The 24,664-nt window shown below is 36.6% G+C and overlaps 1 protein-coding gene across 6 annotated transcripts in view; it reads left to right on the top strand.

The window, feature by feature from the left end:
* The window catches only part of LOC131439316 (phosphatase Herzog), a 102,248-nt gene that overhangs the window by 58,005 nt on the left and 19,579 nt on the right, over window positions 1-24,664 (top strand). For all 6 annotated transcript variants that reach the window (XM_058610202.1, XM_058610197.1, XM_058610201.1 and 3 more), the window contains one exon: window positions 23,028-23,266. In XM_058610202.1, coding sequence (XP_058466185.1) covers window positions 23,028-23,266 — 239 coding nt within the window. The remainder of the gene's footprint in view (window positions 1-23,027; window positions 23,267-24,664) is intronic.

Below are 24,664 nucleotides of genomic sequence, written 5' to 3'. Positions count from 1 at the left end.
TTCCTTTTAATTCCGGATCCAAATGAAATTCAGGAAAATTGTATGAGGCTATAGGACCTTTCATTTGAATCTAAGTTTGTGAAAATCGGTCGGTTTTTGTCACACACACATACATACATACATACACACAGACATTTTGTGATCTCGACGAACTGAGTCGAATGGTATATGACACTTGGCTCTCTAGGTCTCGGTTCAAAAGTCGGTTTTCACAGGATTGTATAGCTTTTCGATATAAGAAAGGCAAAAACGTAATTATGCCTTACTAGCGGCTTATAGTTTTAAAATAAAACTAACTGATGATATAAAAATGCAATGATAGATTGTATTTGCCGGAATGGAATTAATCAGCAAATTGTGCATTAGGCATTAAGTAGTTTCTACTCCACCTACAAAAATGATGAACCCAATGCTAGGGGTGCATTTTCTAGTAAATACAAAAACAATCGATTCATTTCGGCAGCAAATTTTTAACAACCAGAACGTGAAACAACGATTGCGATTTGCAATATTGCATTTTGTGAGCTGAGGGTTCTCCGTGGGGCTTAAGAGAAAAAATTCTTTGAAATTTTCATGTTATCCGAAGTAAATAGTCCTGTACTAAATGTATCTGCAAATCTCATATGATTGCTTGTTTTCACCTTTTTTTATGTATAAAAATAGGTATAGAATTCGCTCGAACTTTAGAAAAATTTTCCGAGGCCCGGAGGGCTCTCAGTTCGTCGAGACCAGCAAATGCGTATGTGACAAATAATTTCACTCAATTTTCTTGGAGATGACTACAAACTCAGATTTATATGAAAAGTAGTATACTCCCAAACAAGGTTCCTGAATTACGTTTGGATCCGACTTCTGATTGCGGAACCACAGGATGATATGTGAAACGAAATTAAAATAATGTAACTCATTTTTCTCGTAGATGACTGAACCGATCTAAGATTGAAATGAAATCTAAGAATAATCTATAATTCAAATGAGAGGTCTTCAAATCCTATAAAATTTCTTACTTTTTAGTCAGATCCAACTTTCGGTTTAGGAGATACAGGGTGATTAGTATAAAAATGTCCATTTCACGTAAATTAATCAGGTTTATCGGGTTTGCAGATTTGGATAGTCGAATACCAAATAAATTTATTTCAGTTTAAGCGGTGTTCAGTTTTCGATTCGGAAGGTACCCAAAAATTTAATTTGCACTACAATTTCTCAAAGATGTCTACACACTCTTCAGGTAAATTTAACTGATTTCGGCTACACCGATTTTAGAATTCCGGTTCCAGTATCGAATCGTTTCTCAAAGCTCAATCATTTTCTCAAAAAGGCCAAATCGAACTTCAAAACAAAAATTCAAATTTAAGGACTTGCGGTCCCATACGAAATTGGTAAATTTTATCCAATTCTGGAATTACAGGATGATGAGTTTTTAAAAAACCAAACCGATATACAAGATGTAAGTTGTGTATGGCCATATTAATACGCCAAGTATTAATATGGCCATACGAATCATTTTGGGTTATGCTAGTTCCTGAATACCGGCTGTGGAAGTACCTTAAATAATGACGAAAAACTCTTAAGTGGAACTTACTTCGACATCTCATGGAATGTTCAATAGATTGTCACACGTTAAGATTGAAATTCGACACGATTTGTAGTTTCGACATTACAGAGTAATGAGTGATTAAAATCTCAATTTGCCGTTTAAAACGACGACAATTAAAATAATGTCAAGAGAACTAAAACACCGAAGAATATTCATGCAAAAAACACATGCGGATTGATAAAAAAGGTATCATCTCACTGCTAGGTGGATTAATCACGTTTTTTATTATAAATAAAAAACATTGGAGGGTAGAGTACAAAAATATCGTGAAAATTTGTTTACAGCTTCCAGTGCTGTTTATGATTGCGGATATAGGATTCCATGGAATGACAAATAATGATCCAATTTTTTTGCATATTCGGATAAAAATTTTGGAGAAAAAGACAAAACTGAGCATGAAGTTATCATTTCATATAAGAAGAATTGATTATTTTCGACTATGTTACCCTGTACTCTACTTGCGAAATATCTGATAGCTCTTTATCGTATTTATCGGCAAAACTGGTCTTATGTACCGTCTTATGTATTTGAGATTCCTTTGTATGGACTGGTGTAAGACGGAAACTATCCTATCATGAGATGAAAAGTATGGCATTTTCATTTTTCACTATTTTGTTTTATCATGTACCAATGACGAGTTCATAATCCTCACTTACCTTACCTATCAACCTGGTTCTGTGGGATTCATTCAATCGTAGTCGTTTTTTTTATTTACTTCCTTTTCATGCCCGCCAAAATTATAGCACCTGCATGATAAATGCACTGCCCACAACAATTTTTTTGGTGTGGTATCTATATCGATGGCTTTCATCCAAACGTCATCGGACAGTCTAGACACTCGATATCTAGAGCAGATCTACAACGCTTGCCAGTTGTCAATTATCACACATTATCGAGTTGGCACCACGCTCCATTCTTGCACAATGACTGCACAGCTAAATCATCGCATTCGGCTTCAAACATTTGAAATGTGCTCCCAAATCGAGTAGCACGAAAACCTGGAAACAAATTTGATATAGCCCTTCCAATAGAGCATTGGACATAAATTGCGCGGCATAGAATCAATGACAGTAATTGATAAATTGAGCTGTTTCCAAATTTTCAACTATTGTATATCATACCATAACACAGGTTCTTGGCCGAGCATTACCACTACAGCTAGTGGACTATTGATCCTCTGTTGTCTTTAAGGCTTAAATCCTCTGATTAATCTTTCCACAACACTTACAATAATATATTAAACACACAAAAACTTCTTTGTATATAGAAATGATGGATTTTTAAAATACCCGCAAGTTGCAATATTTTCGTTAATCATCCTTGTAAGAAACATGGAAACATGTTTACATTGGAATATCCGTAGCTTCCCGAATCTGTTGATTAATAATCAGCACGAATACTATCCAAAAGATTTTCACATGCGAAAAATAAATGCAGTCAGTGGAGGGTTAAATCAATGCTTTCAGACATGGAGACGCTTCTTGTAGAAAAGAAACATAGAAAAGTCGAGAGAGTACATCAGGAACAATTTGTCAAACGTGTAGAGCTTGTCGGGACACTCGTTTCATGGATTTTCTTATACACATTTCTCTTAGCCCGAAACTAGGGCACTGTTGTTTCTGTTTAGTGAACCATGCGGTACAAAAGAGCACTGAACTACTCCAATTCTAGGAAAGGCAGCAGGATACTAAGAAGAAAAGTATTATTATTGGAGCGTACCAAGAAATTTACAATCGGATATTATGTTGCGCCTATCCTTTCTCATGTTTCAGCAGACGTTCCATTAACGTGATGTTATGAGCTAGAGATGAACATGAACTTAGCGAAGCACTTATCGCCGATGATAACGCAAATAGGTGAATAATTTTCTGAAAACTAGTTACGGTAATTCAGAATTTGATAAGTACTCATTTTTTTAGTACTTCGCTAAGTTTATATGAAGTTTACGATGCACCAATCTGCTAATTAGTTACGGCGGTTTTGAATGTGTCGTCAATTTTTCCATATTTTTTCGTGTACTTCGCAAAGTTCAAGTTAAGATAACGAAACACATCTTCTAAATAAGCTTGAGAACAAGTCGAAAACCAGTGGATCGTTTGTTCCTAATTAGTTACGGTGGTTTTGAATTTGTTGCTCTTTATTTTTGTTTTTTCGAGTACTTCGCTAAGTTCATAGGACGTTAACGAAGCAACCCTCCTAAATAAGCTTGAAAACAAATCAAAACTTATCCAGCTAAGTTGTGGCTAATCAGTTGCAAGTAAGTTACGGTGGTTTTGAATCTTTTAGTAAGAATATTGACAATTGTTCATGTGTTTGAAAAATATATGTTTGGTGTTGGTTGATAAACTAAGGTTTGTTTGTGACAAAATCTGGACACTAGTCAATACTTGTATATCTGGAAATTCTTCATCAACACCTGAAATATTACGCACGCTAATGAACGTATGAACACACAAGCTTGTGTGCGATCGCAATGAAAAACCAGATCTGTCAATGAGAAAACATTAGAAAAAGCTTGGTTTTCCTGCAAACACTACCCATATCGCTCTTAAATCATTCGATACACGTTTGAAACCAGAAGGGCACAAAGGTGAAGCAAATATTGCAGTAGGGACCAGATCTTTCGGTGCGTACTGTGGCTAGTAAAACAAAAATGTCTTCAACTTTCGTGAATTGAACTTGAACTCGCAAGTTTTATCGCGAATATTTGATGAAACTTATGTGGTGGAAGTCTAAGCAGTTTCCCAGAAAGTTTTGTATACTACTATGCAGTGGAACGGCGTAGAGGATCGCTATTCTGACCTGATTTAGCATTTCGTCACTATGCCAAAATTGTTTTGGAATGCAATAGAGCAAATTGAGTCCATGTTGTACCGAGAGAGGCGAATCCGCCTAACTACCCGGAGTTACGACCTATTGAGCGGTATCGGGCTCTTGCGAAAAGAGGACTCTCTTAATATAAACAACAAGCTACAACTATAGACAAATTTCAAAAATCTTGGAGAAAAGCTAAACTAAACTCAAAAACTCGTAGTTTTTTCATGAAGCTTAATTGAGTAGTTGTAATTAGTTTTACAATGACTATTAATGTACAATTAAATGAATAAAAAATGCATCTTGGATTGGATTGCAAATTTGTTTTCATTAGTTCACGTTTTGTCTTTGACTCATCAGTGCGTAGCAGCTTATGTTGAACTGCAAGCGCGACCTGACGGCTCAACATAACCCGTTAGGCATACGTAAAGTTAATGCTATTTGCAAACGTCTTTTTGTTATTACACCATAATGTAATGTCTAAACTGACGCCTCGGACGAACATTAGACATTACACTACGGTGTAATAGGAAAAAGTTTATTGCGAATAGCATTAACTTTACATCTGCCTAGCGGTCAGGTCGCTCTAGCAGTTCAACAGTAACTGCTAGGCACTGATGAGTTGAAGACAAAACAAATATTTTTTTCTCCTTTCAAATTACCACAAAATTTGAGTTACTCCAAATTTAATCTGTCCAGATTTTCCCTTCTATGTTTGGTGGGCTTGACGGTATTGCAAACATCATCAGATACAATCAGTTAGCGTTACAATTTGATAAAGATATGTGTTACAGCTTTTAGCTTCATTATTGAATTAAATGAATAAGATATGGAGCGACTTGAATAAGATGTTGATTGCATTACGCCCCAACATACGGGGTTGGAGTGGTCGGTAGGGCTTAACTGAGCTCTTTTTTATGTTTCATTTTCATACTACCGGCCCTTATTACCAGTGTGAAGTGGAAATTAAGTGGAGTGAACGTTTCCCAATTGGGTTTCACACGATGACAACAAATGAACGGTAAATCGAGTCCATCTTTGACGTTTATTGGTAGTTTGTGTACCATGGAATACTATGGAATGGAAAATTGTAGAATAGAATAAAATAATAATGACTGAACAATTGAGCAAACCACTGATAGCTGTCATTTGATGTTCATCCAGTTTATATTGTGAGGATGTGTCGTTTGGGACCTGATGGGTGAGATGATGTGTGAGTGAAATGTAAGAGTAAGTGCATGCAAGAACGGTAATATAGGCCACCGTTTCAGCTCAGGACTAACGATCGACCAATACAAGGGTAACGGTACCCCCATTCATCTCAAACCCATTAGTCATTTTGCGTCGCTAAAACAGCAGATTTTGTATTCGATTTTATCCCAATTCATTTATTGAAAGTTCAGTAATCGGTAAAATAACATGGTGACTCTACTAAAGAGACGACTATTGGCACACTATTTTAGTTAGAAACTATTTGAAAATAAATAGCAACTCAATGTTATGATGCTTGCTTGTGAAATACATGTAGGTATGTGTGTATGTGTGTGCCGGTGTGTATGTATGTATCTGTTGTTGTGTGTATGTACTATATACATTATACCGTGCCCTTGGGAGCGTTATATCAAATTGGTCGTGATACATTTCGATTGTGAGTCAGTGTACACCAGATGTTCAAAAGTGCCTGAGCGGATAGTAACACTGTCAAGGATCAACCGAAGATAACGAAATGTGAACATGCTGTAGTAATACTAATAAAACCCTAGTGTTAATATCGTTTAAATAAAAACGCATGTCCTCAGTTCTTATTTATCAAACCATGATGAGCGGCCTTACAGCGGCCTTGCATGCAATTAAAAAAACTAATATTTTTTTGTCTCCTTTTCTCTTTTTGTGGAAATGGATGACTGAGAACATGAAACATGATGAACAAACAATATACAAAAAGTATTACAAACAACGAGAAATAAGAAATGAAGGCTAGCAAAAACAATACGAAAATATTAAGGATGTGGAACTGAAAAATTAGAAAATAATTTAATTTACACTATCTAAGACACGAAATCGAATATTGGTAAGAACAAAAACATCACTTGGTTCGAGTAAAGTAACTGGGATCTATTTTTGAGCCTTCAATTTAGAATCCCTGACTTATTCGTATATACTATATGCTGGAGCTATATCAGCATGTTGGGTCACCCCCGAGTGATATTCAGCCGGCCTCCTGGTTCGAATGAACACTTGTCATTAATGTTAATGAGCTCGCTGTGTAATAAAACATTGAAGGAATTCCTGGTTATTCCCAGAAAGGATAGCTTGGAAGGGTCATGCATCCGCAATAAATCAGGCTTACGATAACGAACATGTGTTATAATTAACGCAAATTTTCCGTAACCCGTAATGATTGTTCATTATTCATAGTTCGTACGAGTTTGGTACATTCTTCTGAACGGCGAAAGTCCGTCACATCAATTGAAATTTAAAATGAATTTATTGTAATTTTACACACTGCAACGTGCAGAAAAGCGCTACAGGGAATAATACATAGGCTATTGTTCTAATAGTCATGTAACGAACAGAGTTCTTATTTGGATGTATTACAATTATTTGTAGATTGCTGGTGTTGGCATGGCTACTTGTTTTCTACTATGACAGTACACAGAAAGAAATAATGAAATTTACACGAGATGTAAATCAATAGTAACATGGAATCGACATGGATTGAATCGAAATTTTGATTGAAAACTTTCATAGATGCAAAACTAAATCGGATTGCATTGAATTTTCAATGAATATAACCGTATCTTTCAATTAACGCTTAGTTTACGATTAAATTATATTGAAATCTACAGAATTGTAAAGTAACTTTATATTTAACTAGCTGACCCGTCGAACTTCGTCTCGCCCGTTTTTTTTATTTATGTTTTCGGACAGTAGAATTGTGAAACGTTATGCTGTTAATGTATCTTTCCATTATTTTACTGATTACTTGGTTGCGATGAATTCATAAAAATATTGTGAATATGTTAAAAGCTTTTGTTACGCAAAAATAAAGCGAATGCACCGCGAATCATCTTTTGAGTCGGTGCATCGAATAGCGATTGTTGATCTCTCTCAGACTATGGTTTCGACATATGGAATAAAAAGTGAAGCAAAAATAACTGAGATGACTACTTTAAATTGATTAGAACAAATTTACAAAAGCTGCCCTCGCGACTTGTAGTTCGTCACTTTTCGCTAGTCTGGTGATATTATTTAATCGTGTTTGATGAATGTTCGTAGCGTGACAATCACAGGAAGAAACAATTTAGCGATAAAACTTTATTTTTACTTTTAATGTATGACTTCTGGTCAGTCAGTAACTATTTAGTAATTTTTTTGGTGTGGGGGAGTGGTGGGCAAAAAAAAAATTTTAACATATCAGAGACTCGGATGTTTCGCATCGCTAAGTTCGACTCCTCTGGTAGACGGTGAAAGTTTAGATGCGAGAAATCTTCTTCTTACTTAAATGAACGTTTTTTTTTCCATAAATACGTTTATTTCTTAAGGCAGTTTACATAAGTTTTTCTTCGCCGTAGCATCACTTTTACATAATATTCTTATCCTAATTTAATTCTAACATAGTCACAACGTTTTGAATTTATTAAAACATATTCTCTTATAGCTTAAATATCATCTTAAGTAACTCGTCATTAATTATGAAATCTACTCGGAAATATTATTTGAACCAAACGATTACCTTCTATAAATTATAAAATAAGCTGTTTTTTTTGACATTTTGTTGATAATTTCATAAACTGTTTCGAGTTTGTTTGTATCATTACATAATTTTTATTCTAATTTAGCTATTGGTTGAACTCATGGACGCAGCTGGGATCAGAGCTAGGTCTTAAAAGGGGCCTTTATTAAATTGAAACTCCAATTTTCTTTATGAAATGATAAATAAGTTTCATGTATGAAAGGTCACGACAAGCAAGAATGTCTCGAACTGGGATATTGGATAGTCTACCTTGGGTACGCAAAGAATTTATTAGTTGAGATCTGACATCACGATACTCCACGCATGTCCAAACGACATGATCAATATCCCGATAACCTTCTCCGCAAGCACAATGATTAGTCTCGGAGAGCCCAATTCGAAGGAGATGTGCATCTAACGTGTAGTGATTGGACATGAGTCTGGACATCACACGAATGAAATCCCTACTCACATCCAGTCCCCTGAACCATGACTTTGTCGATATATTCGGAATAATTGAGTGCATCCACCGACCCAGATCATCTCTATCCCAAGAAGCTTGCCAGCTGGCAAGTGTTCTTTGGCGAGACGAGCTATAGAATTCGTTGAAAGCAATCGGTCGCTCATAAATTTCACCCTCAATAGCACCGCGTTTGGCTAAAATATCGGCTCTTTCATTGCCAGGAATGGAGCAATGAGCCGGGACCCAGACTATAGTGATTAGATAATTATTGTTCAATATGTCGTTCAGGCACTGTTTTATTTTGCCCAGGAAAAACGGTTCAGTCTTGCCAGTCATGTTTGAGCGAATGGCTTCAATTGCACTCAGACTATCTGTGAAGAGGAAATAATGGTTTGGAGATAATGTGACGATTACACTCAAACTATAATGAACTGCTGCTAGCTCTGCTATATAAACAGATGCAGGTTCTTGAAGCCTAAATGAGGCCGAAACATTATTGTTGAACATACCAAACCCTGTCGCTTCTTCAATTCGCGATCCGTCCGTGTAAAACATTTTCTCAGAGTCAATATGCCTGAACTTACTTGAAAATATTTTTGGGATTTCCGTCGAGCGTAGATGATCCGGGATTCCACGCACTTCGCGCTGCATGGATGTGTCGAAAAATAAAGTTGAGTCAGGGACATTTAGGAGGCTGACATGGATAGGAATATATCTTGAAGGGTTGATTTCCTGTGACATATGGTTAAAATATACTGTCATGAATTTTGTTTGAGATCGAAGCTCGACTAGTCGTTCGAAATTATTAATTACCATGGAATTCAGCACCTCACATCTTATTGGCAGGCGTGATGAAAGCTCCCAAAATCGATCTTTTAATGGAAGAACTCCCGCCAGAACTTCAAGACTCATTGTATGTGTTGAATGCATGCAGCCTAAGGCAATTCGCAAACAACGGTACTGAATTCGCTCAAGTTTGATAATATGAGAGTTTGCAGCAGAACGAAAACAAACGCATCCATATTCCATCACTGAAAGTATCGTTGTTTGATACAATTTTATTAGATCTTGCGGATGAGCACCCCACCAAGATCCTGTTATTGTTCGAAGAAAATTTACTCTTTGTTGGCATTTCGTTATCAGATACCTAATGTGTCCTCCCCACTTGCATTTGGAATCGAACCACACCCCGAGGTATTTAAAAGTTAAAACCTGTTGGATCATTCTTCCCATCATATGGAGCTGAAGCTGCGCGGGATCATGCTTTCTTGAAAAGACGACTAACTCTGTTTTCTCCGCAGAGAATTCGATACCAAGATGAACAGCCCAAACGGACAAGTTATCTAAGGTATCTTGCAATGGTTTATGCAGATCAATAGCTTTGGGTCCAGTAACTGAAACCACGCCATCATCTGCCAATTGTCTTAGTGTACATGGGGTTACAAGACAGCTGTCAATGTCATTCACGTAAAAATTATAAAGGAGCGGACTGAGGCATGAGCCTTGCGGTAGACCCATGTAGCTAATTCTGAATGTTGTCAAATCGCCATATGAAAAATGCATGCGTTTCTCTGACAAAAGGTTGTGCAAATAATTATTTATAACCGCTGGGAGTCCATGTTGGTGGAGCTTGTCTGAAAGAACATCAATGGAAACTGAATCAAATGCTCCTTTAATGTCTAAAAATACAGATGCCATTTGTTGCTTTTGAGCGAAGGCAATTTGGATGTCAGACGAAAGTAATGCAAGGCAATCATTCGTCCCTTTATTTCTACGGAAGCCAAACTGAGTATCTGACAACAAACCGTTCGTCTCGACCCAAGTGTCGAGACGTCGTAGAATAATTTTTTCGAACAATTTTCTGATGCAGGACAACATCGCAATGGGTCTATATGAGTTGTGATTGGAAGCTGGTTTCCCCGGCTTTTGAATGGCGATAACTTTCACTTGTCTCCAGTCAGGTGGAACAATATTTTGCTCAAGAAACTTGTTGAACAATTCCAACAAACGTCTTTTTGCGAGGTCGGGCAGGTTCTTCACCAAGTTGAATTTAATTCTGTCCAACCCAGGAGCGTTATTGTTACAAGACAAGAGTGCTATAGAAAATTCCATCATTGAAAATGGGTTATTAATAAACCCATTATTTGGAGGAGATTCCCTTATAATGCTCTGCGTAGGAACAGAATCTGGGCAAACTTTCCTAGCAAAGTCAAATATCCATCGGTTCGAGTATTCATCACTCTCATTGCCCACGTTACGATTCCTCATTCGTCTGGCCGTGTTCCAAAGAGTGCTCATTGAGGTTTCTCTTGACAAACCTTCGACAAAATGTCTCCAATAGCTACATTTTTTGGCTCGAAGTATGCTCTTGTACTTGGTTTCTAAAGCCATAAGTTTTTCAAAATTCTGAGGAGTTCCTCCTCCCCGTTTTAGAAACGTCTTGCAAGCATTTTGTTTTGCGAGTTTAGCCTCTGAGCACTCTTTGTCCCACCAGGGGTTGGGAGGCCTTCTGTTAGTCGTTGGCCCAGGAAAGCGTTTAGTTTGGGATTGTTCTGCTGCCTCCAGAATCGAACAAATGAGGAAGTCATATTCTTCAAGTGGAGGGAGCTCATCCATTGAATTCAAAATACTAGAGATACTACTTTGGTATTTAATCCAGTCGATATTTTTTGTCAAATCATATGGAATACTAGCTGAAGTAGCAATGCAATTGCTATTGCTAATTGAGATGATGATTGGTAAATGATCGCTACCGTGTAAATCAGGCAATATTTTCCAGGTGCAATCTAGTCGAATTGATGTTGAGCAAAGAGATAGATCTAATGCACTTGGGCGTGCAGGAGGTCTTGGGATCCGTGTCATGCTACCCATATTTAATACCGTCATGCTAAAATTGTCACAAATGTTTTGTATTAAAGAGTATCTGCTATCATTGTAAACGGAACCCCACATCATTCCGTGCGAATTCAAATCCCCCAGAATCAATCGTGGAGCAGGAAGGGCTTCAACCATTTCATTAAGCTGTCGCTGTCCAACTTGTGCTTTTGGAGGAATATAAACCGAAGCTATGCAAATATCTTTGCCTTTAATGTTTATTTGGCAAGCAACAACTTCTATACTAGAAGTTGAAGGGATGTTTAATCTATAAAAGGAATAGCATTTCTTAATTCCCAAAAGCACTCCACCATACGGAGAGTCTCTATCGAGACGTATAATGTTAAAATCATTAAAATTTAAAGCTATGTTTGAAGTAAGCCATGTTTCGCATAAAGCAAATACATAACATTTTTGGCTATGCAATAAAATTTTAAATGAATCAAGTTTTGGCATGATACTTCGACAATTCCACTGCAGGACAGTGATTGTATCATTTGCGGCGGGTGATAAATTATCCATCAAAAGATACAAAACCTGAGACAATTGGCCATTGAGCTGATAACTGCTTCAAAAAATTTCTAGCTATTGGAAGGAATGCCATTATGAGGGTCTTTAAGGGTTCAGATATATTGAATGCTGAGAAAATCCATTCAACAATTTCCGAAAACTTCAGTAATCCTGTTGGTGGCTGTGAAATAGAGCCCACAGGATTATTACCTTTTTCTGTGCTAGATCCTGGATTGGTTTGTGAATTTGACAAACCAGGAGGCACAGTCTTTGGTTTTGACTTTTTTTGTTTAACACGGGGATCTTTTTTTGAAGATGAAATTTTAGGTGCCTTTTTTGGTAATTTGGAAGAAGACTTCTTTCTCTTAACTGACCCTTGGGTAGTGATAAACGAATTACCTTCACTATTTTCGTCAGAGTCAGAGTCCTCTGGTTCCTCTAGATTTGAAAACCCGTTTTCGGTTTCCAAAGGGGGGACATCAATGACCGTTTTAAGCATTTCTGCATATGTGCGCTTAGACCGTGCTTTTAAAGAAAGCTTAATTTTGTCTTTGTGTACTTTAAATGCAGTGCATACTGAAATATCCTCATGAGGACTTTCCCCACAATAAATACATTTTTCAATTTCCTTGTTGCAATCATTATCTTTATGAGGCCCTTCACACTTAATACATTTTGGTTTATTACTACAGTAAGTAGCTGTGTGGCCGAATTTTTTGCAGTTCGTACAATTCATTACATTTGGAACAAAAAGCCGAACAGGGAGGCGAATTTTATCGACATAGACATGGGACGGCAACGCAGACCCGGCAAATGTCACTCGAAACGAGTCTGATGGGCGATAAACTTTCTTTCCTTCTTCATGAACTACTGAGTACAGTTGTTTGCACTCCAGTATTTTCACACCCTCAAGCATAGAGTTCTTGAAACGACCAACACCATGCTTGAGTAAATCATCTACCGAAAGACTCGCTTCGGTAACAACACCGTCAATTTCGACATCTTTGGAGGGTATGTAAACTTTATACTCTTTATTGAAATGTTCCGAAGAAACAATATCATTCGCTTGTTTCAAATTATTTACTACAACACGAATTTTATCATTATTTACTTTTATGATCTCTTTGATTGAAGAGTATCGTGATGTCAAACCTTTATTAATTTGTAAAATGTTTAATGGCTTTGATATACGTCTAAAAAAGACTATCCAAGGCCCAGAAGAGCTCTCCTGATATTTTTTCGTTCGTGGGGGTATAGGATTCATGCTAGGATTTACGTCCATGGATTCATCCATCACATTAAAATTTTTAATCAAACTTTAAAATAAAAAATGAAACCAACACTACACAGTACTCAATCAAAAGGAAAAGAAAAAACTTCTACCTTGAAATTGTTGTCTATCTCCGTTGCACTGCCGTGTAGATCCTCGTTGCTCTAGATGTTCTTGTTGGTTGCTGATTGTTGGATGTGATGCTACTGCTACCTGACATCAAGCACCACTCGATTTCCGATTTACTTTTGTCTTCGCCAGCTGCAACCAGCGCAGGTCACCGGTGTATACCTGCGTGTTGTATGGCAGTGGAAAGACCGAGTTGTCTTGTCTCCTTCTTCTTTGTGCTCCGCACCGATATGCTTCTGCACCGAAGTGCCTTCGCACCGGTGTGCCTTTGCACTCTCCTGCTTCTATGTGCCTTTGCACTCTCCTTCTTCGATGTGCCTTTGAACTCTCTTGCTCAGCACTTGTGGCTGTGTATTGTGGCCTGGGTAGAGCTTGGGAAACGCCCTTTGTTGTTTCCTTCACCAGCTTGGCCCAGCACTAGGGCTCTCTTATGCAGCACGACTATACCTTTCAACGGCTGCCGCCAACAGGTCTCTACCTGTAGTTCAACCGTTGTCGTATTGAACGCGTGTAAACCAACCAGCGTTGTTAAACTGTACGCTTCTACACACAACCTTCTCGGTTGAACGGCTATTACTGAATGATGCTTAAATGAACGTTGTTACGTCGAATTTTCCGCACTTTATCTTCAAATCCTTACTCCTCCTTGAGTACTATGGTTAGTTTGATATTGTTAAAAAATCGAATGATAAAATGAGTAATTCTTGGACATTCGAAAGTTCAAGTTACCATTCTTTTAAATATTGTATCCATTAACTTTTAAATGAACACTGCATTCGTTTAATAGCTTTATCAATAGTCATTTCATTAGTCAACTCCACATAATTTTGTTTAGTACCCCACCTACAATTAATGAATGGTGGAGTTCGGCACTGAGAATCTATATCAGAAAGTTTTATATGAAAATAATGTGCAGTTCTTCTGTTATAGAGGAGTGAAGATGAGGAGTGATTGTACCAGTATGCAGCTTATCGTTCGAGTCAATGCATAAAATCTCACAACTAATGGTTTTCAATCCACCAGAATTTACCCGACGCGAACGAACTTCAGCATGCTAAATTCAAAGCAAACCTCTATGATTGATCTCATTATTTAAACAGCAGCATCTTATCATTGATTCGTACACAAATCGTTCTATTTATAAGGTGATTTGTTCAACTCACGCCCACGATGGCCAACAATAAACAACTAACTGATTACATTGCACACAATGCATCTTCTGGTAAACAGTATCAGAACTTTTGATCATGTTTACGGTATAGCTAGAACACCCATATGCGTTCCATCATTGAATCATTTGGCAATCAATAATGTTGATACCCAATTAAGCACGTGGCTCGAAATGACGAATCACATGAATTCACACAAAACAACTCGTTGCGCGCCAAATGATTCTTTCAACGATCTAGTATTCCTTTCTTCGACGGCCAAACACTTATGCAACTCGTTATGCGCCAAACACCTATCGATGATCTAGCAATCATTGGCAACTTTTTCAGTGGAAAATTCCATAAATACGATAATAAATTCCATAAAATTTTTTCATAAATACGTTTATTTCTTAAGGCAGTTTACATAAGTTTTTCTTCGCCGTAGCATCACTTTTACATAATATTCTTATCCTAATTTAATTCTAACATAGTCACAACGTTTTGCATTTATTAAAACATATTCTCTTATTACTTAAATATCATCTTAGGTAACTCGTCATTAATTATGAAATCTACTCGGAAATATTATTTGAACCAAACGATTAACTTCTATAAATTATAAAATAAGCTGTTATTTTCAGACATTTTGTTAATAATTTCATAAACTGTTTCGAGTTTGTTTGTATCATTACATTATTTTTATTCTAATTTAGCTATTGGTTGAACTCATGGACGCAGCTGGGATCAGAATATTGTCTTGAAAGGGGCCTTTATTAAATTGAAACTCCAGTTTTCTTTATGAAATGATAAATAAGTTTCATGTATGAAAGGTCACGACAAGCAAGAATGTCTCGAACTGGGATATTGGATAGTCTACCTTGGGTACGCAAAGAATTTATTAGTTGAGATCTGACATCACGATACTCCACGCATGTCCAAACGACATGATCAATATCTCGATAACCTTCGCCACAAGCACAATGATTAGTCTCGGAAAGTCCAATTCGAAGGAGATGTGCATCTAACGTGTAGTGATTGGACATGAGTCTAGACATCACACGAATGAAATCTCTACTCACATCCAGTCCCCTGAACCATGCCTTTGTCGATATTTTCGGAATAATTGAGTGCATCCACCGACCCAGATCATCTTTATCCCAAGAAGCTTGCCAGCTGGCAAGTGTTCTTTGGCGAGACGAGCTATAGAATTCGTTGAAAGCAATTGGTCTCTCATAAATTTCACCCTCAATAGCACCACGTTTGGCTAAAATATCGGCTCTTTCATTGCCAGGAATGGAGCAATGAGCCGGGACCCAGACTATAGTGATTAGATAATTATTGTTCAATATGTCGTTCAGGCACTGTTTTATTTTGCCCAGGAAAAACGGTTCAGTCTTGCCAGTCATGTTTGAGCGAATGGCTTCAATTGCACTCAGACTATCTGTGAAGAGGAAATAATGGTTTGGAATTAATGTGACGATTACACTCAAACTATATTGAACTGCTGCTAGCTCTGCTATATAAACAGATGCAGGTTCTTGAAGCCTAAATGAGGCCGAAACATTATTGTTGAACATACCAAACCCTGTCGCTTCTTCAATTCGCGATCCGTCCGTGTAAAACATTTTCTCAGAGTCAATATGCCTGAACTTACTTGAAAATATTTTTGGGATTTCCGTCGAACGTAGATGATCCGGGATTCCACGCACTTCGCGCTGCATGGATGTATCGAAAAATAAAGTTGAGTCAGGGACATTTAGGAGGCTGACACGGATAGGAATATATCTTGAAGGGTTGATTTCCTGTGACATATGGTTAAAATATACTGTCATGAATTTTGTTTGAGATCGAAGCTCGACTAGTCGTTCGAAATTATTAATTACCATGGGATTCAGCACCTCACATCTTATTAGCAGGCGTGATGAAAGCTCCCAAAATCGATCTTTTAATGGAAGAACTCCCGCCAGAACTTCAAGACTCATTATATGTGTCGAATGCATGCACCCTAAAGCAATTCGCAAACAACGATACTGAATTCGCTCCAGTTTGATAATATGAGAGTTTGCAGCGGAACGAAAGCAAACGCATCCATATTCCATCACTGAAAGTATCGTTGTCTGATACAATTTTATTAGATCTTCCGGATGAGCACCCCACCAAGATCCTGTTATTGTTCGAAGAAAATTTACTCTTTGTTGGCATTTTGTTATCAGAAACCTAATGTGTCCTCCCCACGTGCATTTGGAATCGAACCACACCCCGAGGTATTTAAAAGTTAAAACCTGTTGGATCATTCTTCCCATCATATGGAGCTGAAGCTGCGCGGGATCATGTTTTCTTGAAAAGACGACTAACTCTGTTTTCTCCGCAGAGAATTCGATACCAAGATGAACAGCCCAATCGGACAAGTTATCTAAGGTATCTTGCAATGGTTTATGCAGATCAATAGCTTTGGGTCCAGTAACTGAAACCACGCCATCATCTGCCAATTGTCTTAGTGTACATGGGGTTACTAGACAGCTGTCAATGTCATTTACGTAAAAATTATAGAGGAGCGGACTGAGGCATGAGCCTTGCGGGAGACCCATGTAACTATTTCTGAGTGTTGCCAAATCGCCATGTGAAAAATGCATGTGTTTCTCTGACAAAAGGTTGTGCAAATAATTATTTATAACCGCTGGGAGTCCATTTTGGTGAAGCTTGTCTGAAAGAACATCAATGGAAACTGAATCAAATGCTCCTTTAATGTCTAAAAATACAGATGCCATTTGTTGCTTTTGAGCGAAGGCAATTTGGATGTCAGACGAAAGTAATGCAAGGCAATCATTCGTCCCTTTATTTCTACGGAAGCCAAACTGAGTATCTGACAACAAACCGTTCGTCTCGACCCAAGTGTCGAGACGTCGTAGAATAATTTTTTCGAACAATTTTCTGATGCAGGACAACATCGCAATGGGTCTATATAAAAAATTCCATTGTCCATACAAAATAACTTTATTGGTTTTTCCCACTTTTCCGGTAAGTTTTTCTAATTTTTTTGATGTACGAACCCGGTGGGGGTAAAAACTGATCGAACAAAAAAAAAAAGCATCTCAATCCGTCCAGCCGTTCTCACGTGATGCGATTACAAAGAATGATCTCTGCATTTTTATATATATAGATTACCTGCTCCAAATATGTGCATGAAAATAGATGTAAATTCACAAAATATTTTTATCTGTGTACAATCAAAGAGCATTTTAACAAGATTTGAATAGGTCGTTTTCTCAATTCATCGTTTTGTTTTTGTACATACATATGAACGACTGAATGCAAAAATCGGATGAGTGAAACTTACTTCGGAAAACCCCGTATAAGTATTTTTGATTGCAAAAACTAAAACATTGAGTGCAAGAACCTCTTTGTATGCGAAGGCATGATAAAGACTTAGCGGGTTCTTCCAAAACAAATGCCCTTATCCGTTTCTTGCATTACAAGTTTTTTTGCCGACTGTCACTAAATTAGTTGTAAAATCATTGTTGAGCTATTAGGTTCGGATTTGAATCATCTTGAAACATTGTATTTATGCATTAATTTCAATCTATCTCCCATATGATGCAACACTTCATAATACAACGATATGTAGAATATTTGAGTGTACTTCATCTGTATGTATCATATTTGCACCACAGAGCCAAATATTGACAACCTGAGGGAATAAACCGGCGTCGAGTGATACAAACGATCTTTATCTAATATTTATTCTGTCGGCTCGTTTGCCAGCGTTCAGAACTATGAAACCGCAAAAATGTACCCATGTTTCACGAGGAAGGAAAGGCATATTTGTAGCTATAGTGTCATAAGATACAGATGAGGATATACTCGCTCTGTTTTTGCGGTTTTCCTTTGGGAAGTTGCGGGTTGTTCATAGCATTATATAACGGTAATTTTTTATGTGTTTCACCTAAATCAATGTCACCAGTGCATTATTACTTCATATAAGGATCAACGTATTTATCACTATGGGGTTGAATGTTCGTTTGACTGATGATTTACTGAACGGAATAACAAGACGCAACCGTTTCATCCGTTTAATTTGCTTTTATCTATCCAAATATTGGGCTAAGATAACTTAAATTAGAATAGCGTTGTTCATGTTTGTTTCAAAAAATTCCAAATGTTCAAATGTTTTTAAATTTTGATTTTCAGAATTCCATAGCATAAGCTGAAATGGAAAATTAAATATTTGTTGAACATAATTGTCAATTTGTTGCGCAATTGTCGTTTTATTATTGGTTTTACAATGTTGCCAATGGCAATATCTAAACATTTAGGAACAACATAATGAAATCTGTTTATAATACAGTATGCTAAACATTTGCTAGTGGGGTTCATTACAGCCACAGATTATATTGGTTTAAAAGGTGTAAAATACGCAGATTTAGAATCCTAATTTACATACATTTTCCGAAAGGCCGGAACAGACATTCGGGTCCAGGTAAAACTTTTCTGGCTTTTTCTGAAAAAAAAAACAATGTAGTTCCTTTAAGAAGATATTTGATCACTATTTCTGAGGCCTATAAATTTCGGAACAACGCAGAATAAAATAAAAGAAGTACTTTACATACAAATCAGTGGTGATTGGTATATGAACATTACTTCGAGCAATAAGAAAAAAATAAATAGTACCGTGACTCTGATGTCAAATTAGAATCTATTCGACACTGAGGTCTCTTTTTACGCGGGGGATACGTACCGCGTAAAAAACCGCATAACTTCGAAAATCCGCGTAAAACAAACCGTGTAATTTCGGAAATTCGCGTAAAAAAACCGCGTAACTTCGGAAATCCGTGTAAAAAAATCTTCAAACTAAAGAAAAAAATTTTTGATGCCAAATATCTTAAAAATGCATGAAACGTCCAGATCTGGCGTAATCTCAAACAAAAATTTTCTGTGAAAAACACGTAACTTCTGAAATCCGCGTAAAAAAAACCGCGTAACTTTGGAAATCCGTGTAAAAAGAAAGCGCATAAAAAAGACCCCAGTTTATAAATGTAAGATGAAAGCTTGTTGCTAGTGAATGAACTTTAACTGTTTAAAATTCATATCATTTATTATTGATAATAGTTGCGTTGCTAAAAGCTGCGCGAGAATAATTTAAATTGTTATTAAAATGAAATATTTAGGACACTCTTGGACTGAAATGCTAAAAAAGCATTAGCATCGCATGCATCCCGTTTTAAATTAAATAAATAAATTATAACAATTCAAACGAAATGTTAATTTTTGAACTTATAGTATTTTTGAGCAAATACATTAATAGCAATTCCAATCATCTTCAGCGTTAATACTGGCTTGACACCTTCGAGGCATACTTTCAGCGAGATTTTGCGAATATTCTTCTGAAAACGACCTCCAAATTTGTGAATTCGGTGAACAAGCTATTTCAAATTGTGTGGTCGGTTTTTCCCAAGCTTCATCTTCATTTGAGCCCAAACGTTCTCGATTGGATTGGCATCGGACGACTGCGAGGGCCAATCCAAGGTCAAGACACCATTTTTTTCTATTGCAAAGTAGTTCGAAATTTCAAATTATTTGCAATCAAATGTCTGCGAACAGTTCCGTACGATATATTTAAACCTTTTTTGGTCCGGGTTGGTGGTTCAATGCATAGGGCGCTGGTCTTACAAGCCAGTTGTCGTATGTTCGAGCCCCAACCTGGAAGGATTCTTAGTGTCAGTAGGATCCATAGTACTAGCCATGCAATGATTCTGTACACTAAGAATCGGCTGCGAAGTATGTTGAAACAGAAAGGCCAAATTCCATAAAAGGAATGTAATGCTAGGACTTTGCTTTGTTTTTTTTTTTGGTAAATTTTGAAACCTCTTCGCGTAAAGTTAATGTCGAATTCTTACAAAACAGGTCACAAATCACTTTTTCGCCTTTTTTCGACAATACACCGACAGAGCCGCGATTTGGACAGTCGTCGACATTTTGCGCCTTTTTAAAACGATTAACCCACTTACTCACAAACTGTTTCGACATTTTCATGTATTTCGCCGTGGAAACCTGGGTCATTTCGGGTGCGAGCACAAAAAATGCTTCGAAGCGCGTAGCGTACGCGGTACTCATTTTGGAAAAGTGCTGAAGTCGAATTGTAAACAATAGTCAGCTGATTTATTCTCGCATTGCATCAAGAGCACTACTGCCCTCTGTGTTAAAAAATATTACATCATTCCACTTTACGCAAGTAATCGTGATCACGCTCTTATGTAGCAGACTGTAGAAACGAACAAATACAATAATGATTACGAACTTAAATTGGAAAAATTCCTCAGCATGCGCAGGTACTTAACAAACAGATATTTGTTGAATACAAACGGAAAAGATTCGCTTGGAATTTTTATTATGCGCTCTTTATCACTTGATTTTTTGTTTACCGATAGAGATAACCTATTTTATCCCCAATTGATCTTGCGACTCTCAAAATATTGGTACAGGTAATCATACAGTAGCTTAATTGCACTACAGAAACAATAATGCGAACTGTGAATTGAATGCGAATCTTTAACTGTTTAGAGTAAATCTTTTATTTCGGGGTGCGGAGTTCTTTCAACTGCTAGTCACGATCAAATTCATATTACTGATAGAAGAAGCGTTACGTAGCGTATCTATTTATTTTTTGAATGCACGTTTTTCATGTATCAATAGCAGATGGGTTAAAATAACTAGCTAATATTTTGTCAAATGATCAAATATGCCAATCTAATGTAGCTATACAACGCATTCTTGAGGGTTTCCAAAAAAACTAACTAAAAGAATCTAATAGTAGTTTTTTTTTAATTCTCTCTCAACGATCATCCATCCAACTGAATTTTACTAATATTGTCACTCAATTTTCTAGGAGATTGTTCAATCGAATTTCACAGATTTAGATTCAAATGAATGCTCCAAAAAAACGAAAAAAGGCGATTCTTAGATCCCATAAAAGTTCCTGAATTCCATTTGGATCCGACAACCGGTTCCGGAATTACAGGATGATATGCACCAAAAAAATGAAAATAATGTCACTCAATTTTTCGAAGATTTCCGCAAACTAAGATTCAAATGAAAAGTTTTCTGACCGCATACTTTTTTTCTCAATTTCTTTACTCACTTAATTTTCTCATATAAGATTAAATCGAATTTCACTAACTCAAATTCAAATGTAGCATATAAATTTTGTATAAATCCTGCAATAATAGGAGATAATGAATAATATGAGACAGACATCATTACATCAAAGGACATTTTTTAAATGTATTATTTATTGCAATATGAATTAAATTGAAATTGTTATGATTCAGGTGGAGTGTTCGGTCACAAATGGTAAATTTTCAACCCTATTATGTACATGATTTGGCTATTACCATTAGGACTTCCACAAATCTGCAAATTTTTTAAGGGAAACTTGTAAACTTTCATGTAATTTAGGGTAACAGAGGTATTTTGACCACTTCATATATTTTGGCCCACTTAACAAACTTTATCGATTTCATCGGATTTTATCGATGTTAAGTAACTCATTTTGCATCAATTTGAAGCTAATCACATTAAATTACCTATTGCGGAAGGGGTTTTTAAAGATATCACAATATTTGGTGGATATTTTTATAAAGTGGGCCAAAATAAAATCAATCCTAAGGTGGGCCAAAATACCTCTGTTACCCTACTACGGAGGGAATGTAATTATATACTAACTTACTTACCAATACAAATCATGTGATTTTGTGTGAATCCGATAACGAATTTCCACAGCATATGATAAGTGATTACCCAACATTGATCAGGGATATTGGTTCTACATACAATATTTCGTATCTCAACAAATGTGGTAAGAAAGAACAGTCAGATTGGTTACCAAATTGAATTCTACTACAATATCATTTCACGTAAAAATTTTCATAGTATCGATTATTTTCTCATAAAATTTAATGAGAAGACATGTTTCACGATTTCATGAGTTTTAATCATGGCACCGGCAATTAATTTTTATCTGTGTATTGTAGAATTGTTAATTTTAATTCTGGGGTTGTTCAAAAATCTCAACTTTGTGAATTGTGTAAATATTTTCGGATATCCGAGCATTTACATTTAGATTCCTACGAATAGTTGAGAATCGGAATCTATTTTTATATTCTTTTTGTGATTAACTTTCCAGCACGTGCACACTGAAAATGTGGACCTTTTCATCCTCTTCCTATCAGGAAAATCAATGGAAAAGCCTAAACCTCCAATCAGTCAGAAAAACGTACCACTTGAGCCAGTTGATTTTTTATACTGTTTCTTGATGCTATTTTCTACACTATATTCTGCTGTGATGTTACTTTTTAAGGGCGAAACGTTGATAATAGTTTTTATTACATGCCAATTTAATAGAAATAGTTAAAATGATACATTCTTTGCTTGTCCTCAATTGCCCTTATTGTAATGTTACTTATTCTTTTCTCTTTTTTCCATTTCAGTAAACAATGTAGATAGGCTAAAACCTCCCAAACGAGGCTTCTTTGAAACGATCTTCTGTTGTTGGCGGAATGCGAGGACGAAAAGTAATCAGAATGGCACCCCAATCGACGGTTCGATCACGCCCCCTCCGATACAAGGCCAGCCGCGATTTTTGCTGCCCCAAATACGACATGCCGATATGCATAAAAAGTGCATGGTGATAGACTTAGATGAAACGTTAGTGCATAGCAGTTTTAAGGTGAGCACATAAACGATGTAGTTTTCGCAAAAAGTATATTATTTTTTCAAGCTACAGGCAGGGTTGGAGGACAAGTTTTCCAACTTATACAGTTACGAATGAGATACAAGTATTATATAAATTCTATTTTCAACCCCACCGTGTCTATAGACAGAAATTTTAAGCTCTTCAGAATTTCAATCGGCACCTTCATAGTCTAGACGCATAGTCAGCACCAGCTCATTCGTGAGCGTTTTTCCTAGTTGTACACTATGGGGAAATAATGTGAAGAATCCTTGAAAGTTCAAGTTCAGTGCAGCTTATAAAACATGGAAAATATCAGATAGGGAAGGGGAAAGAAATGAAAGCACTAAAACAAGTTGAAACTGTTGTTACTTACGATGAATAGGTGGTAATGCGGATTGAAAACAAAATCCTTCAATGCTAATGCTGTGCAGGGGCTCTGAAGACTTCATGATTGTTTTTTTTTTGTGATTGTGAAGCTTGCAATACTATGAAGTTGCTTTGGGACGGTTTTCATCTGCTACTTATTCGTCACCATTATCACATCTTCGTTCCGTAACGATTCGAACGATTTGTATTCTGTGAAAAGCTTTTTCAATGCGTTGGAATAATTTATCTTTTATTCGTGGTGCATAAATTATGGATTCAGTTCATTTCAATTTTTTTACGGAGGAATATAAATTTATTGAGTAGAAATTAACTATGCTCAATGATTCACCTCATGATAGAGAATTGACATCTTAAAAGGTCACGAATGGATTGAGCATGGTTACATCTTTCAATTGGCCAACGTCAAAGTAATGTTTTGTAATAACACATCTGAATATATTCTTATATATTTAATTTCTTGTCTTTCTCATATAAAAAGGCTATGCAACCACTGTGAAAACCGACTTTTAAACCGACACATACCATTCCACTCAGCTCGGCGATATCGCAAACTGCTTGTGTGTGTATGAGCAAAAAATATGCATTTGATTTTCTCCGAGATAGCTAGACCGATTTTTCACACACTTAGATTCATATGAATGGTCTTATGGACCAATGGAACGCTATTCAGTTTTATCTCAAAACGTGCACTTAATTTTCTCGGAGCCCATAATTTCCCATAGAACGCTTTTAAATTTCATTCGGGTCCGACTTCCGGTTTCAGAGTTACAGGGTAACATGTGCAAAAATAAGTATTCCATGTTTTTGTAAATGACTAAACCGATTTTTACAAAATTATACTCAAATGAAAGGTCTAACATACTCGTGAAATAATGCTGACTTTTATTTGGATACTACTTCCGGTATCGATATTACATGTTCATGAGTAGAAAAATATTCATTTCAAGAGCGCATCTGTACATGACATGGTGAAAACGAAAAAAATCCTCTGAACTAGCCATATAA

This window comes from Malaya genurostris, chromosome 3 (assembly GCF_030247185.1).
Source record: "Malaya genurostris strain Urasoe2022 chromosome 3, Malgen_1.1, whole genome shotgun sequence".
Classification (NCBI taxonomy): Eukaryota; Metazoa; Arthropoda; class Insecta; order Diptera; family Culicidae; genus Malaya; species Malaya genurostris.
This window is presented reverse-complemented; position numbering and strand designations above follow the sequence as displayed.